The sequence below is a fragment of the Solea senegalensis genome, linkage group LG4 (genome assembly GCF_019176455.1).
Source record: "Solea senegalensis isolate Sse05_10M linkage group LG4, IFAPA_SoseM_1, whole genome shotgun sequence".
Taxonomy (NCBI): Eukaryota; Metazoa; Chordata; class Actinopteri; order Pleuronectiformes; family Soleidae; genus Solea; species Solea senegalensis.
Genome location: NC_058024.1, coordinates 15,001,198 through 15,016,429, shown reverse-complemented (window position 1 = coordinate 15,016,429; position 15,232 = coordinate 15,001,198). Strand labels below are relative to the sequence as shown.

The 15,232-nt window shown below is 39.3% G+C and overlaps 2 protein-coding genes across 6 annotated transcripts in view; both read right to left on the bottom strand.

Annotated features, from left to right (window-relative positions):
- The window catches only part of LOC122768110 (dihydropyridine-sensitive L-type skeletal muscle calcium channel subunit alpha-1-like), a 34,507-nt gene extending 33,545 nt beyond the window's left edge, over window positions 1-962 (bottom strand). For 2 of the 5 annotated variants that reach the window (XM_044023843.1, XM_044023845.1), the window contains exons 1-2: window positions 785-957; window positions 318-676 (exon numbers count right to left, since the gene is read on the bottom strand). In XM_044023843.1, coding sequence (XP_043879778.1) covers window positions 318-325 — 8 coding nt within the window. In that variant the 5' untranslated portion in view covers window positions 326-676; window positions 785-957. Of the gene's footprint in view, window positions 1-317; window positions 677-784 lie in introns of all 5 variants that reach the window. The other 3 variants (XM_044023841.1, XM_044023842.1, XM_044023847.1) reach the window with 3 other exon arrangements.
- A 3,931-nt stretch (window positions 963-4,893) lies between these two features.
- elf3 (E74-like factor 3 (ets domain transcription factor, epithelial-specific)) lies at window positions 4,894-8,800 on the bottom strand. Its single transcript, XM_044022917.1, has 9 exons — window positions 8,714-8,800; window positions 8,401-8,540; window positions 7,590-7,823; window positions 7,330-7,437; window positions 7,099-7,242; window positions 6,910-6,996; window positions 6,695-6,814; window positions 6,284-6,479; window positions 4,894-5,875 (listed from the first exon to the last, which is right to left on the bottom strand). Exons 2-9 carry the CDS (start codon window positions 8,531-8,533, stop codon window positions 5,758-5,760), a joined length of 1,140 nt encoding a protein of 379 aa, XP_043878852.1. The 5' UTR covers window positions 8,534-8,540; window positions 8,714-8,800; the 3' UTR covers window positions 4,894-5,757.
- Between the last annotated feature and the right edge of the window lie 6,432 nt (window positions 8,801-15,232).

The window sequence follows — 15,232 nt, the reverse complement described above, 5'->3', positions numbered from 1 at the left end:
AGAACGTGCCCAGAAATCTGTTTTATGAAGCTCCACAAAGCAAAACATTGGCCATGATGTAGTATTTATAAACAAGTGATTCATATAACTCTTTGTGTTTCATCTGACTACAGGAGTTATTGAAGGTATAGTAGGCAGGATTTTTCTGGACATCATCAATCAATAATCACACGGAAACTCAGAATGATGTAAATCAAGTGATTGTTGTGGGTTACGGGCTTTACTAATACTGACCCATTACAGGAAAAAATTACCAATCACAGGACAGTTCTGCAAAAAAAGTTTCTTTCAGTCTGACAACAGAAAAAATAATGTACCTTGACATGTTTTGACCACTTGCTGTGGTTTTCCTCAGATCAGGTCACGTGATGTTACATGTGACATTGTCCTGTTGGGGACAGCATCCCAGGTGACATGTGAAAGGATGTAACATCCCTCATCCCAGGTTGGTGGTCCTCAGGGCCCTTCCCAGATCTCTATGGCCTCCCGGATCCAGCGGTGGTGTTTGTTGCTTTCAGAGCTGATGACTTTAAAACAGGAGGGAAGACACGTCACGTGTAACATCACGTGACCAAGAAGACAGTATGAACCTTTTTGGATTGAAAGTGTACTTCACTTAGCTGTTCCACTGCAACTGCGCTGCATACCCGTCCCTTCATATGATCAACGTTCTATGCTGCAAAAAAAGAGAGAAAAGACTTAAAAGGAGTTGCATACTAAATGCAATAAAATCAGTCAACACTGCCAAAAACATCTGTATTTTAACAACATGCCCCTGTCTCACCTCCAGAGTAATGACGTGGTCAGATGTATAATAAGCTGCTTATACCTACACAGTGTGGTTTAACTGAGATTCTCTCTGCGTGGAGTTTGATTAGTCTTGACTCTGATGAACACATAATTATTCATAATGCAGCATCAGATCAGAGATATACTGTAAAAGTGACCTACTGCACACTAGTGTGTCATGAGTGCGCATGGCTCTGTCTTTGTGTGTGATTTAATTTGTTATAGTTGCATGGATGTTTAATCAGTAACCCTGGGGAAGGGCATAATGACTGTGTTTACCAGGTGACAATGCACTGAGATCACTGCAGATAAACTCCACCCCATTTCTTTCCCAGCGTGTTTTTCTGGCACTGATTATGAAGTTTCCCGTAAGCTACGTGCCACACTCACATTCTGGCCAGTGGCCAAATCTACCTGTTCGACTGGTATGTTGACCTAGAAGGAGGAGAGCAGTCACTCTCACCTCAATGTGTGTGTGTGTGTGTGTGTGTGGGAGTGCTATGATCAGCTAGATAATTAACAGGTATTAACAGTGAATGCACGTTAGATCAGGTTTGTTGCAGTAGGCAGAGGATTCAATTAAGTGAGAAGTGGTGGTGGATGGATTGTTAAAATATGATTTATCAGTTTGAGTAAGGACATGTGAAATGTTCCCACTGATTATGTGTATCACTGCTGGCAAACAGCAAAGTGATTATGGTCTTTTACTCCTCCACCTGTTTGTGTGTTCCTCACAAAGAGTTAAGTCGAGGGTTATTGTTTTGAGGGAGGGATGGATGATTGCTTTTCAGGCCGCTTAGATAATTGTAAATAATCAGACTTAAATGTGTACATTTTATTGTAATTGGCAGGGTAATTACTGTGTGGCATGCTGTGTGATCATCTCACCTGAATTCTGCTTTACAAATCTGCAAATCTGTTCTCAGGTTCATCGTTCATTGTTGTCATTGTTGTCATCTGCTACAAAAAAATAAATAATTATGCGCTAACAGATTATGAGACAAACACACATTAAAGAAAGGAGTTTTTCATATGAACAAAACAATATACAATATTTCAACAGATTACATCTACAAAAGAAATGTTAGAATTATGCAAAATATAAAGTAAGTACAGGTAATTATTTAAAATATATAATCATTTTGTTTGATTTTTGGTCTAAATATTAGGTCACTTATTCACAATTAAAACCTGGTTGCTGCAAGAATCTGATCATTTAAATGAATAAACACACTGACATTTCTCTGAGTTGCCTGGAGGGGTTGCAGAAAATCCCCACTCCCTCTTAACTATTAACCTAAAACCTAAAATTAGTTTGAAAGCCTTATTTTTAGCCTTCCGCCCCCAAGCTACTTTACAAATGATAAAAACCAGTTCTCCTAGTTACATATCATACACCTGCCCCTGTAGATAATACCTGTGACAGCCTGAAGGAGCTTTTCACACAAAACTCAAACTAAACATTGCACATTTGCAGCACAGTTTCTATCTTTCATACCCATATACACGTAGTAGTGAACATCGCGCGCAAAGCACAGTGACCTGGGTGCACTACAGTGAATAAAGCTAAATTGACTGATAACACAGGTTGAGGCTGGACTGTGACTGCTTGGCTCAGCCAGCTTAAACCGGCCACACCAATTGTTTTTTTTAGTGATTAGATGAGAGTACCTTGTACTTTTTATGATCAAATTGATGATGAGTGCAAAGACATGCATTTGAATTGAGGCCACACACTGTAAGACTTCTCTGTGAAGCTAAGTGCACAGTATAGCAGGCTGCATCACACCACTGTTGCACGATTTCTCACTTTTCAAGGAGATGTTATGGATGGAGGAGAAAGTTACAGGTGCTGGTGCGTCAATCCTCTGCTCCAGCTGGGGAGACACAAATAGCAAAACACAATAACCAAAGACAGCAATGCAACAATATGGATGACAACTGACGTAAAACACTACCATACGATGAGCGACAGAACCTTTTTCACTCTTAGTTCTGTTTATTAGAGATCCAAGGACAGCAAAGGTGGACTGTGATGAATGTCACTAGACTCTCCACTATCTCCACATTGCTGCTTTGCTTCAGCGCCATCAGATATCAGTGTCATTTGACTGGAGACATGGTTGTTTGTGTAATGAGAGCCAACTTTAGTGCCAACAACTGCTGCCAGACTAGAGATTATTATCTGCTGTCATCTCCAACAGGCCAGACCTGTTGTACACTGAGCTTAGGCCAGAAACCTCCACCTGCCAGTGCCAGTTAGAGGAAGCAGACAGACAGTGCTCAGTTATACTGCTGGAAGTCTAACAATGAAGGACTGATAGTGTGTCTACTGTCAGTGACATCATAAAGACTACTTAGAAATGATTGTGTCACTTATAATGTCAATGTACACATACACACAGAGAGAGAGAGAGGGAGAGGGAGAGAGGGAGAGAGTGACAGCGACAGAGAGAGAGAGAGAAAGCACCTGCACAGTCAACCAGCAACGACTCTCTTCTTTTACTCATGCATGTTGACTTCTATACAAAAGTGCCACATTATATGGTTCATTTGAAAGCTTTAATGCAATTGTTTGTTGCATAATGGTGTCAGGTGTGCAGTCCCAGCTACCAATTGCTGGTTGAAAGGAGCCTTGTGGTGTAACACGAGCACTTAGTCAAACAATCCAAGTGGACAGGTCTTACAGGTTTTTATGGCACTACTCTGTTGAGATCTTAAGATTTAGTGTTGGGGCCTGTTTATACAATGGCTCTGTGTGTTTTAAGGGGATTTTCGCTTCTCTCTTTTCCGTGTCCGCATTTTTAGTGCAGGTAAAGCATGGCTGGGAAAAAACATCATTAGAACCATCCATCCATCATCTACTGCTATGTCTCAGCTGACATAGGGCGAAAGGCGGGGTACACCCTGGACAGATCACCAGTCCATCAAAGGACCACAGGCATAGAGACACTCTCACATCATTCACACCTATGGTCAATTTAGAATGTCCAATTTACATAACCTCCATATTGCATGTTTTTGGAAGGAAGCCGGAGAACCCAGAGAAAACCCACGCACAGTCGCACACACAGGGAGAACATGCAAACTCCTTAGCAAGAGTGCTAAGCACTACACCAACCATGTGGCCCATGCTGAGTCCAGCTGTGTTTCATTTGAGACAACATCATCATGTTGAGGGTTAGGTAGAGCACCATCTCATGTTAAATCAATTTGTGCCAAAGTCTGGTACCTGAAAGCATCTAAGACATCTAAGCATCTAAGCATCTAGCATTGAGGCTCCATGTGCCACAGAGAATCAAAAATCTGTTCCGTCGCTTGAGCACTGCTTGTCAAACAGAGTGCAAACCAAGCCTGGCACAAAATATTTTAAGTGGTGAGCTGAACATTTAAGTTTCTCAACTGAAATCAAAATTTGCACATCCCCGAGATTTACTGTCAATGGTTTGCAAAGTCATGGCATCCTATCATGTGACTGACTTGCATGTGACAGTTTCAGAAACCAGGACTTTTACAGAAATTACATTTTTTTTTTTTGGTATGTATGTATTTAACGTAACTGAATACTGTTGAGTTGTTACTGATGCCCAGAGAACCATTTATCGGTTTGGTGGTCAAACTTCTTATTGATTAATAAATGGCTGGTTATAAAGGACAACACACACTGCACTTTGCAGACTATTATGATTGAAGGGACCATTGTGAAGATGCAGACAATGTCTTTGTTTGTGTAGAAATGTAGAAATCCTATGACAAAGCAGTTGTTGCTGTGCTGTTAGAGACTGTGACTGATTCAAAACAATCAACCTTTGCCACAAATGTCTTTATGGTAATGTCACTGCTGGGTCATCTTACATGCCAAACTTCCTAAAACTGTAAAATCTGCATGTCAGTTCCATCCAGTTCCTTTTGTTTGCACCATTTTAGTCACTCACAATTCATCAGGTTTCATCAGGTGTGTTTCATTTCTCTAACTCACTTTATGTGTTGATAGGGGTTGGTGATGGGTGGGTGGGGTCTTTGTTTTAGACTTTATCTGCTATACAAATAATATCTGATTGATATGATACCAGAGCAGAGCTTAGAATGGAAAATAAGCAGTTATTATATGTGAAAATGTATTTCTTTGTTAACAAAAAACATATTTAACAATTAACAACATACATGATATCACAGTGAATACAAATACAATCATCAATTAACATTAAAACAATCACATTGAACAGCACAAAACTCATCTGTTGCTGATGCCTACAACATGTTTTTACAGGTGGTTATAACATATAAGAAGTGATATATTTACTTCTAATTCAAACATTGTGAAAACACACTTTATAATAAGTGATACCAATTGACATGTAGTGCACATTGTTACTGTATTAAGTGGAAGTAACATCACCTACATTTGTTGTCTCCCTGTTCTGTCTTGATTGCTCGCATTAGGTTTACTTGTAAAAAGTAAACCTAAAAAACTGTTTCTGACTTGATCCTTCATTCAAATCGACATAAAAATGTATTTACACACAAAACTGAGGATGTCAGTTTCACAGTTTCAAAGAAGTATATATAAAAAAATCAAAGTGAAGAATGTTTTCAGAGCAACAATGCTCATATAATACAAATCAACAAATAAAGGAGTTAGCCCTGCTTCAGTAAAAAAAACAGCCTTTTAGTGTTTACCGAAACAAACTTACAAAATGATGACCATTTTAAGGACTCTGCACGTACTCTCTTTTAGAAATAAAAATACAAAATAACAGTCACAATGATAATATTGGTTCATAAAACCTACTAGAGCCAAAAACAGTGGCTTACATTTTCTGCAACACCTTCCTTCTTAAAGGAAGTTAGTGTCATAAACATCGGAGGGAGGCAGGGTTTACTTTCAAACAGGCCATGTGAGTAACATGTAGCTCCTGTAAGAACACCTTTTCTGGTTTTTGGTGACTTTCTCCCCAAATTCTGTGACTAATGCCTCACGTCCATGCCAGACTCGTCAGCCTTCCAGCCGCTAGAATTCCTCCCAAATTTGTATACAAGCCTCCTGCCATCAACTCGCTCCAGGATCTCCCTCTTATAGTAATACCTGTAGGTGGAGAAGGTTCATTTAGTCCAGGATTAGGACAAAAACTTATCAAGATCAGGATTCAAGAGGTAACTAGATGCTATGAAAACTGTCGTGGAACACAGCTTCATCCACTGAATTAGCCATGAAACTTAAGTTTGATCAAAACAAGATTGTGTTACAAACTTGAAGTGTGCCCTTAGCAAACCAGCTGTGTCCGCTAGACTTTGAAGTGTTTTGAACTTGACAGTCCAATCCTAAATTACTGGACAATATCTCTAAATTTGACCATACAAGATGAAATCATCTCACTAATGGGTGTCTAAATTACACTATTTTGTGTTTTAGGTCTGGCCACAGTACTGGTCACTCTCTGTAAACATTAAAGATTCAGGCAGATTAGAGTGTAAAGCTGATGAATCAACTCACCTCATGGCACGACTGAGTTTCTCATAGGTCATGCTGCTGTTCTTCTTCTTTTGGCCCCACATCTGAGCCACAGCCTCAGACTTGAGGAACTTAAAGACACCCTCACGGCGGTCCTCCCATTTCATCAGTCCTTGGTTCCTTTCTGGATGGATCAGAATGTCCCTGATGAACTCCCACAAGTGAGTGCCTCGAGGAACTACCACAAACAGTAGGGCACAGTGAGTTTAATGTGTCTTTGTGTGTGATACTCAACAGAATTCAAATAAGCATCTGCAGCCTGATAAAGATGCAAAATAGATGCAAAGTATAGCTTGAAAAATGGATCTGCACTGCTCGAGTACACATCCTCTTTGAACGGTGTTTTACATGATGCATAATACAGCATTGGAGCTTTCCCAAACATTTCCTCACCATGTTTATTTTTCTTAGGGCTCTCGTAATCATTGCTGCTGTGCTCTCTGCTGACTTTTGGAGGTCGCCCCCGTGGCCGCTTCAGGCGAGTTTCTCCTTTCTCAGATTTGATGTGCCCCTCTGCCAACACAATAGTTTTGTCAGGTGTTTACTTAAACTCATTAACACTGCTGAGAATGTGGAATGCAAACAGTGACTATTTTCTGTTTACTCACTGGTAATCTGTGGGTAGGAGAATTCTGGGTCCGATTCACCACTGCCAGACTCTGGGGAGCTGTGGCCCGAAAAGCCACACATGCCACCTAAACACAAGAGAAATATGTTGTGTTATATAATACGTTTTTGGTAAACAGAGGTAGGTGAGTAATGTGATAGCAAACATGAGAATCATGTTAAATACTGACTGTTTGAGGTGGAGCTGTACTCGCTGTCAGACTGATTATCAGACAGATAATCTTCTTGAAGAGGCATCATGGACTCCATAGTCAAACTGGTCAGATCATATTCATCCCTGTAGTCAAACTCCCGTTTGTTGATAACTACGTCATCTGTTGGTATGAAGTAGCTGTATTAGTACGCAGATTTTCACACTATCCGTTCTAAGTCAGCGTCTTTCATCTCCGTGGAATACATACCCAGGCCAACTTTAACGGTGCTGAGCAAAGGAAAGTTTAGGTTGTGCAGGAAGTTGTCCAGAAGCTGGCAGGTCTCGTTCAGCTCTGGTCCTGTGAGGGTCTGAAACTCTGGAGAGCAAAAAATAAATACAAATCAGGCGACAATCTTTATTCATCCAAGTAAAAAAGAGTACATATGGTACTAAGTTGCTGGCAACTGAAAACAGCACATTTGTGTAACAGTACTGAATCATAGCTAGACATATGTCATGCAGTTTTACCATATTTGGCCTTGTGTTCCTGCAGACTGTGGTGAAGGTGTGGTCCAAGCTGTGGGCCGAAGATCCCAATCATCTGGTCCTGGTTCATCTGGCAAAGGGAAGGTCCGTCCATGGCACAGCAGTCTAGACTGAGGGTGCTTGCATCAAACTTGGTACTCTCTACATGGTCGCTGATCCACTCCAGAACACTGTCAGGTGACCAGCAGACTGGGCTGACGTGCTTGTACCACTGATCTGCAAAAAAGGATGGAGGAATTGCCTGATGTTCTTCAGAGCATGTATGGTGCTTTAATGTGCTTAATGCACTTAAGCGTAAAAAATAAATGATGGTGAGATAATCATAATCTTGTAATTAATTACATCAACCTGCCAACTCCTTCTCCTCCTCTTCAATTAACCTCAAATTCAGCAATCTGGATTATTGACTGATACCACTCTGAATCATCACCTGGTCTGGATTTGTCTCTCAAACAAAGCCCAAGCTGTTTTAACAACAATGTGTTGACTGATATGATAAGTTAAGCATTAACTATCTGGTCAATTATTAAACTAACTGCATCCAAATGGGGCCAAGTAAAGTTCAGTGACCTAATGGTCTTGATGTCTGCGAGTTTTGAAAATCAAGGATTGTGTTTACTGCAGGATTAGTCTTCAGCTGAAACCGCCTACGAAACCCAGGCTGGAACACAATAATTAACATGCTTGCATGCTTTCAAAGCACTTAAATGATTCCAGCTTTCTTTTGCTCTTGCTTAACACACAAACAAATGAATCTTCAACACTTATAGACAGAAATAAGATTTCCTCTTACTGTTGATGTTGCCGCTGTACGATGGGTTGAATGTCAGAGCACTGGGCTGCAATGGCAGGACATCAGAGATACCAGCCTGGTACATGGTGAGGTTGGCATGCGTCAGGACGCTGCTCAGGCACGTTGACGCCATGGAGACACTAACAAACATACAAGAAATTTTTTTTATTAAAAAATCTAAAATACATATATATTTTAGTTAAAATAGGAAAAACATGTAATTAACAAATTGATTTTACTATAACTTTATAATGTAAGACTTCTACACTGGACCACTCTAGCATATCAGTGCAATGGTAATAATGACATTTACCTGAGCCACAGTATGATGCAAAGAAAGAAATGACGCCAAGAAAATCCAAGATGAGTGAGTCTTACTGTGTAATAATAGTGAGTGCTCCTTTATACTGTGGTAAAGGAGCGGGGGACGGACTCAGGTGAGTTCAGGGGAATTCCACCTGATAATGACCACACCTCCATCCTCCGCTTCCTCCTCCCCTGCTTTCCTAAGAACTTGATCAACTAAACAAACCTGCCCTGCTCTCTCCTCTCTAAAACTCATAGTCTTTAGGAGCGTCAACATGGGCCAGTGTACACTGGCATAGGGTTTAAGATCTTTGTTTACAGTTATGTAATGTGTTGGGAAAGCCTAACAAAAGCACATGTAATATAAGTATTAGATCATTCTGCACACTGGAATCACATACATTACTTGCACCTTTCTACACACATCTACACATAAAGAAACTACACCAGGGTTTCTGATTTATTCTCTCATTCACTTCCACTTATCAAGATTAAGTGGATAATCTCTCAGCAAAACAAAGCAAAGAATGTCAATGTTTTAACTTTAACAATGTTTCCACATCACACCAGATTTCACTAAAACAGAAGATGACAAAACTAGTCACAGAGAGAGAGAGAGAGAGAGAGAGAGATAGTTTTGGTTACTAATGGGAACCAAATTCTGGTCCTGGTCCATGTCTGGTTAAAGTTAGCAGTATAATCTGTGAATTTGAGTTAGGGTTAGACATTAACTGGTTATGGTTAAGATAAGGGAAGAGGCAAACCTGTGGGTGTGAGTGTGTGCATGTTGACAATAGTACAATAAATTGCTGATAAGAAATGTATTAATCACCTGCTAAACCTAACCGAAAGTGGTTCAACAGCATTACAAGATTTTTTTTTTCTTTGCTCCACTGCTCACAGTTCCCTGTCTCTGTGTAAATAGTCAGCATTAGTCTGTCCCTAACACTGAAACACAGTGGTACATACATGTATACGCGAATGTAATCTGAACACACACCTCGACATACTGTACATGGGCCAAACAAAGGTGACCTCATATGTTTGCTGAATGAGGTCAGCTTCTGTGTTCATTGCAGTCGTCTTGACCTTGAGACCGTAAAGAACACCGATTCTAATTGGCTTTATCTTTTGTTTCAGTCTCTGAGCAAAGTTTGGATTGGCTGGCCAAAACAAACCATTGCAGCAGTCACACTACCTTCCTCCCCAACAGCTCAGCTGAAGCCAACTTAATGGCTGACTTTGTTTTCAATATTCAACTTGGCAGCTAAGGTTGTTGCTAACTCTGAGACCTCACCAGTGAGGTAAGGCAGCAGTCAGTGGATTATATGCAGATGATTTTTTTAAAAAATGCATTATTAACAAATAATAATCTATCTGCCAGTATATGCAGTTTTGTAACACTGTATAATATATCATATTGCCTATGCAGGTCTTTTGAATATTCTCCTCAAATAAACCTGATGGGCAGCTAAACTGACAAAAGGAAACCTCAGGTCAAAGGTGAATAAATGGAATGCTGAGACTAATTGTAATTCAACAAAAGGCAGAATTCTGCAGGGCAGACACACTGTGTTTTAGGAGATTTGCACAGTACAGGTGTCTTGTTGCACTGTGAGGAGGTTGTTGAATCGCAGCAAACCTCTGAAGCTGGATACAACTCACTGCTGATACCTAGTGGTAAGTGATCTGATGCCAACACATCTACAACACCTTCTTCTAAAACTACTCTAATTACTTGAGTATAAATCACATCAGTTAGGCGTCAAACTACACGCCCAAAAATGTGTGGAAACATTTTCCATCTGTGCCATGACGCAGATCCCATTTAGATTCCACTATAGGAACTAAACCTGTCCTGGAATAAAACCTGGCTAGCTCACAGTCACACCAAATCTGTTGGAAGGGGTTGATTTCAGGGCTCTATACATGATTCTTCAAACCCACAGGTCAAAATGTCTTGGGACAAGATGAACCCCAAATTGCTCCTGATGCCTACGCTGGACACTTGGCAGGTGCAGGTGTAATGCTAAAAACAGAAGCACCGGAATGCATGTGTGAATGAGTGAATCTCGTTCATTCATATCTACATGATATAACTGCTGGACTCAGTTCACATTTGAAACTCTGCTAATAATACATAAAATGATATGGTTCCCATATCTATTTATGTAGACTCACCTTACACATCTTTGAATTTAACACAACTTAGGTTTGGTTTTTTTCTTATTCACTATTTATATATGAAGACTGCTGTTAATGTATCAGTCAAAAGATACAGATCATTATATTGTATTACACATGATCCTCTACAATCTTCTTTGTATGAGGCCTTGGATTTCTAGGGCCAACATTTGAAAGAAAGAAAACAAAATAAAACAGCATGAATTCTGACTTTCTCAGACTTTATTCTGACTTAATACTCTTCCATAGATGTCACTATAGTGATAAACACAGTTTTTGTTATGAATAATATCTTGACTGTGAGAAGAGAGCCATTTTTTCTCTGAATTAAAACAATGAGTTTTAGACAAAGGATAAATGTCAAGATTTCTTTGGAGATATCTTCTCAGGAACCTCTGTTCCCTATCCTCATGCAAAACCTCATCTATAATGCAACAAAATCTGTAAATACAAACATATTTTATACCTTGACTGTAAAAGACTGTTTATTTCAGATCAGCAGCTACTGTGCAGATAAAATTTGTTTTTAGTAAACTTTTGTATTTCTAATTAACTATCGTTAGTTAGTTTTTAACAGCTATAGTTAGTGTGTAATAGATGATAGAAATTAATTATAGGAATAGATCTTTGGTCAAATATATACATTTGCCCATTGATCTTTTCCTATAATCCCCCACAATGTTGGCTTTTGAAATGTGATTCAGAGAGTAATGACATCTCATTTTGTCCCGACTTTCATAACATCACTCAGACCCTGCCACTGCAACGTGTTGGTGGAAAAGCTTAGCATGGAATGCAGCTCTGCAGGTTTTTTCTTTCTGTTGAGGCACCGGCTTTCATGGCCTGGAGACTAACAGGAAAATCATTTCATCACCTGTAATTCATGCTTTTCTTTCTTTTTTTCGTCCTACACTCCTCATTACTCTTCTATACCTGTGTTGTTGCTAAATGCTGGGGCTTTCCACTGTGTGTTAAAGAAGTGAGGAGTGAAGCTGCTAGAGCTGCGTCACAACAGAGGTGTGTTGACTATTGTCAGCATGTGTTTGTCATATCTGTTAGGTGCTAAATGGTGTTGGGCTTGTGATTAAAATAATCATTTTAAAAATAGTGTTGCTTTACATATTACTCCCCTCCAAAAGTACACAGTAAATTCAGCAGTGTCAAAGTTCAATGACTCTTTCAGAGTTATTACAACAACTGATTGAGTAGAATGAAAGAGTTATTTTTAACACCAATTCTGATAATGACCAAATACACTCAGACACAGTGGTCATTTAACTCTTTAGGTGTTGATTTAACTCTGCAAAATGTATTTTGTTTAACTATACCTACATGTTTATTTCTCTTAAACTCTTACTTGGTAAAAACTTTCTCCTCACCAGTATCCGGGGGTGTGCAGCTACGTCTGCACTAACATCTTCAACCCTTCCCGTGAACTATGCCATTGTCCCAACATGTTTCAAAGCAACAACGACCAAGCTTATTCCAAAAAATGTGTTGAATGTGGAGAGTATCATTGAGGCCAGCTGTGCCAAGAGAGATCAGAGGGCTCTGCTAAGACTCCTCAGGATGGCGCTGTACGTCATTGAGACTAACTTCCTGCATTTGGGGACATTTAGCAGATTCACTTTTTGGCATTGCCATAAACATCACCCATCACCCAACACTCTCAATCTACCATGACTTGCAATAACTCTACTCTGGCACATAAGCAGACTCACTCACATGAGCACTTGGAAGTCTACATGTGTCATGTAATATTGTAAGGACTATTAGTCATCAGTAATTGTTTTACTGTTTTTTATGTCTTAAGGAGGGATCAATATACTGACACTATTGGCGCATTTCCACCAGCTCTACTCGCCTCACCTCGCCTCGCCACGGTTTAAGTAGCGTTTCCACTAGCATAGTACCTGGTACCAGGTACTAATTTTAGTTACCGATCGCTTAAAACTACTTAACTATCCTAAAAACGTGGGTTAATCACCAACAACTACTAGGGAAACCTCGATATTTAACAGGAGTCTTTTAAAGTGGAGTGGTGTATTTAGGGACAGCACCGGCGATCACGAGCGGCATCAGCGGTGGAGTAGGAGGCTGTACTCGCACAAGCCGAACAGTGCCGAATTGTAGATAAATTAAAACTACTTAACAATTCTAAAAATGTGGGTTAATCTCCAACAACTACAGAAGTGTGGTGTAAAGTCACTAGTCACTCGTGTGTGTCACGTATAAAACGAAGTCACCGCAGTTTCACTCAGACGTGCAGTGATGACTCCGCCCACATTAAGTAGGTACTTTTTTGTAGTGGAGATGCAACCTAACTGGACAGAACTTGAGCTCAGTAAACACAGTATTCTAGCGACATCTACACTATTCCAGTTTGGTTTAAATCCTGCTCTGACTACCACCCTACACCAGCGTTTTAGGACTCTGGGCAGCTTCTGCTGTTCATCAGTCGACCAAACTGTAGATGTTGTTTTGACTGAAGTATTAATGTGTTTTTAAAATAGATATTTTTGTAGACGATTAATATAGCGGGGTGCTGATTTGGTGGCAGCACTAAAAATATCTAAAATTAAAACTATATCATAACTTCATTAGATAAAAAAACCCTGCTATTTCTAGTTTGGCTTCACTGGATATTTGCTATCAATGAGCTGATTCAGATGCATGGTTTTTAACTTCACAAGTGATGTCATCAGTCCAGGAGTGGCATCATGGCAGACATCAAGCCCCCCTCCCTGGATCAGCAGTTAGAGAGTCAGACTTTTTCTTTTTGTAGTTAAAAAGTGTCGAGGATTTAAAAACACTCTGATAAAATGGAGGTAAATGCCATAAATGTCAACATTTTAGCATCCAGCCCCAGATTATTGACACATCTGAAAATACAACACCTGCACCACATTGACTACATCCTGACCCTGAAAGTACAACTTTCAGGGTGAGGAAAGCACAGTTTTACAGACACAGACTAAACATTATGGTTTAAATCTTTGTGATGAATGATTCATGCTGGACTGGGATAATGAAAAAAAAAAACATAAAAAACAACTCAAAGCTGGGTAATAGCTGCTCAAAAACCAAAGAGGACCTTCTGCTGTTCATCAGTCGACCAAACTGTAGATGTTGTTTTGACTGAAGTATTAATGTGTTTTTAAAATAGATATTTTTGTAGACGATTAATATAGCGGGGTGCTGATTTGGTGGCAGCACTAAAAATATCTAAAATTAAAACTATATCATAACTTCATTAGATAAAAAAACCCTGCTATTTCTAGTTTGGCTTCACTGGATATTTGCTACATTATATAAGTGCATTGTCATGATTATTCCAGCTGTAACAGCATTTTGGTAGATCTATGTTTTCACAATGGTATTTATAGTACGTCTTTGCAACCAACCAAAAGTTATTAAATTCTTGAAAATAAAATAAAAAGTAGGGTGTGAATTTGTACCAAGCAACCAAGTGTGGGTGAAGGGCATTGATTATTTTTATATTACCTTAAACATGAAGTTGTAAATAATACATTCATACTACCACGTGGGGTGTAAGGTTAAGAGAAGCACATTCATGTGGTCAAATTTTTAATTTGTGATCGCTAAAATCACAGAAGTTATTTTATATTCATAGTCTCTCTCTCTCTCTCTTTCTCACACTTACTCACAAAGAGACACGTGTGCACATGCATACACACAAAAAACCCTTTGTTATTATTGTCTCTATGCACTTATCAATTACACATATCTTTTATGTCACTCCTCTCATTGTCACTTTGTCTGTTGTACGTAGAGACATGTACGTATATATGTTATGTCACTACTCACAGTTGGTCTTGTCTCTCATCATGTCAACAATAAACGAAAGGAAATAAAAGAGAATGGTTTAGTCGGTTGAATGAATATAGAAACACCTCTATACACAGTGAATACCTCAAATATCTCCTCGGCTGCTCCATACAATGACTCCCCTTACAGATATTTCATTATTCATATTTTCATTGTTCCTTTTTTTTCTATAATAAGATGAGATAAATAAAATCAACAAAACAATTGCCAACATGGCAGCATTTTAAAGTACGAGTTTAAAATAATAAAGTTAAAACACTAGGATGAAATGCCCTTAGACCAGTAAATAATTGTCATACAAGTCAACAAGTGCCATACAGACTCAGAACCTGATGCAGATTGTAATTGTATAGAAAAGAATTTTGACTTCAGTTGGATGCTTTGAATCACTGAGTTACATGAAATACTGACATCCAGTGGTGAAAGGCTTATAAAACTATGCACTGGCTGGTCTCACTGGCACAAAATCAATCTATGACCTTGACTTAAGACT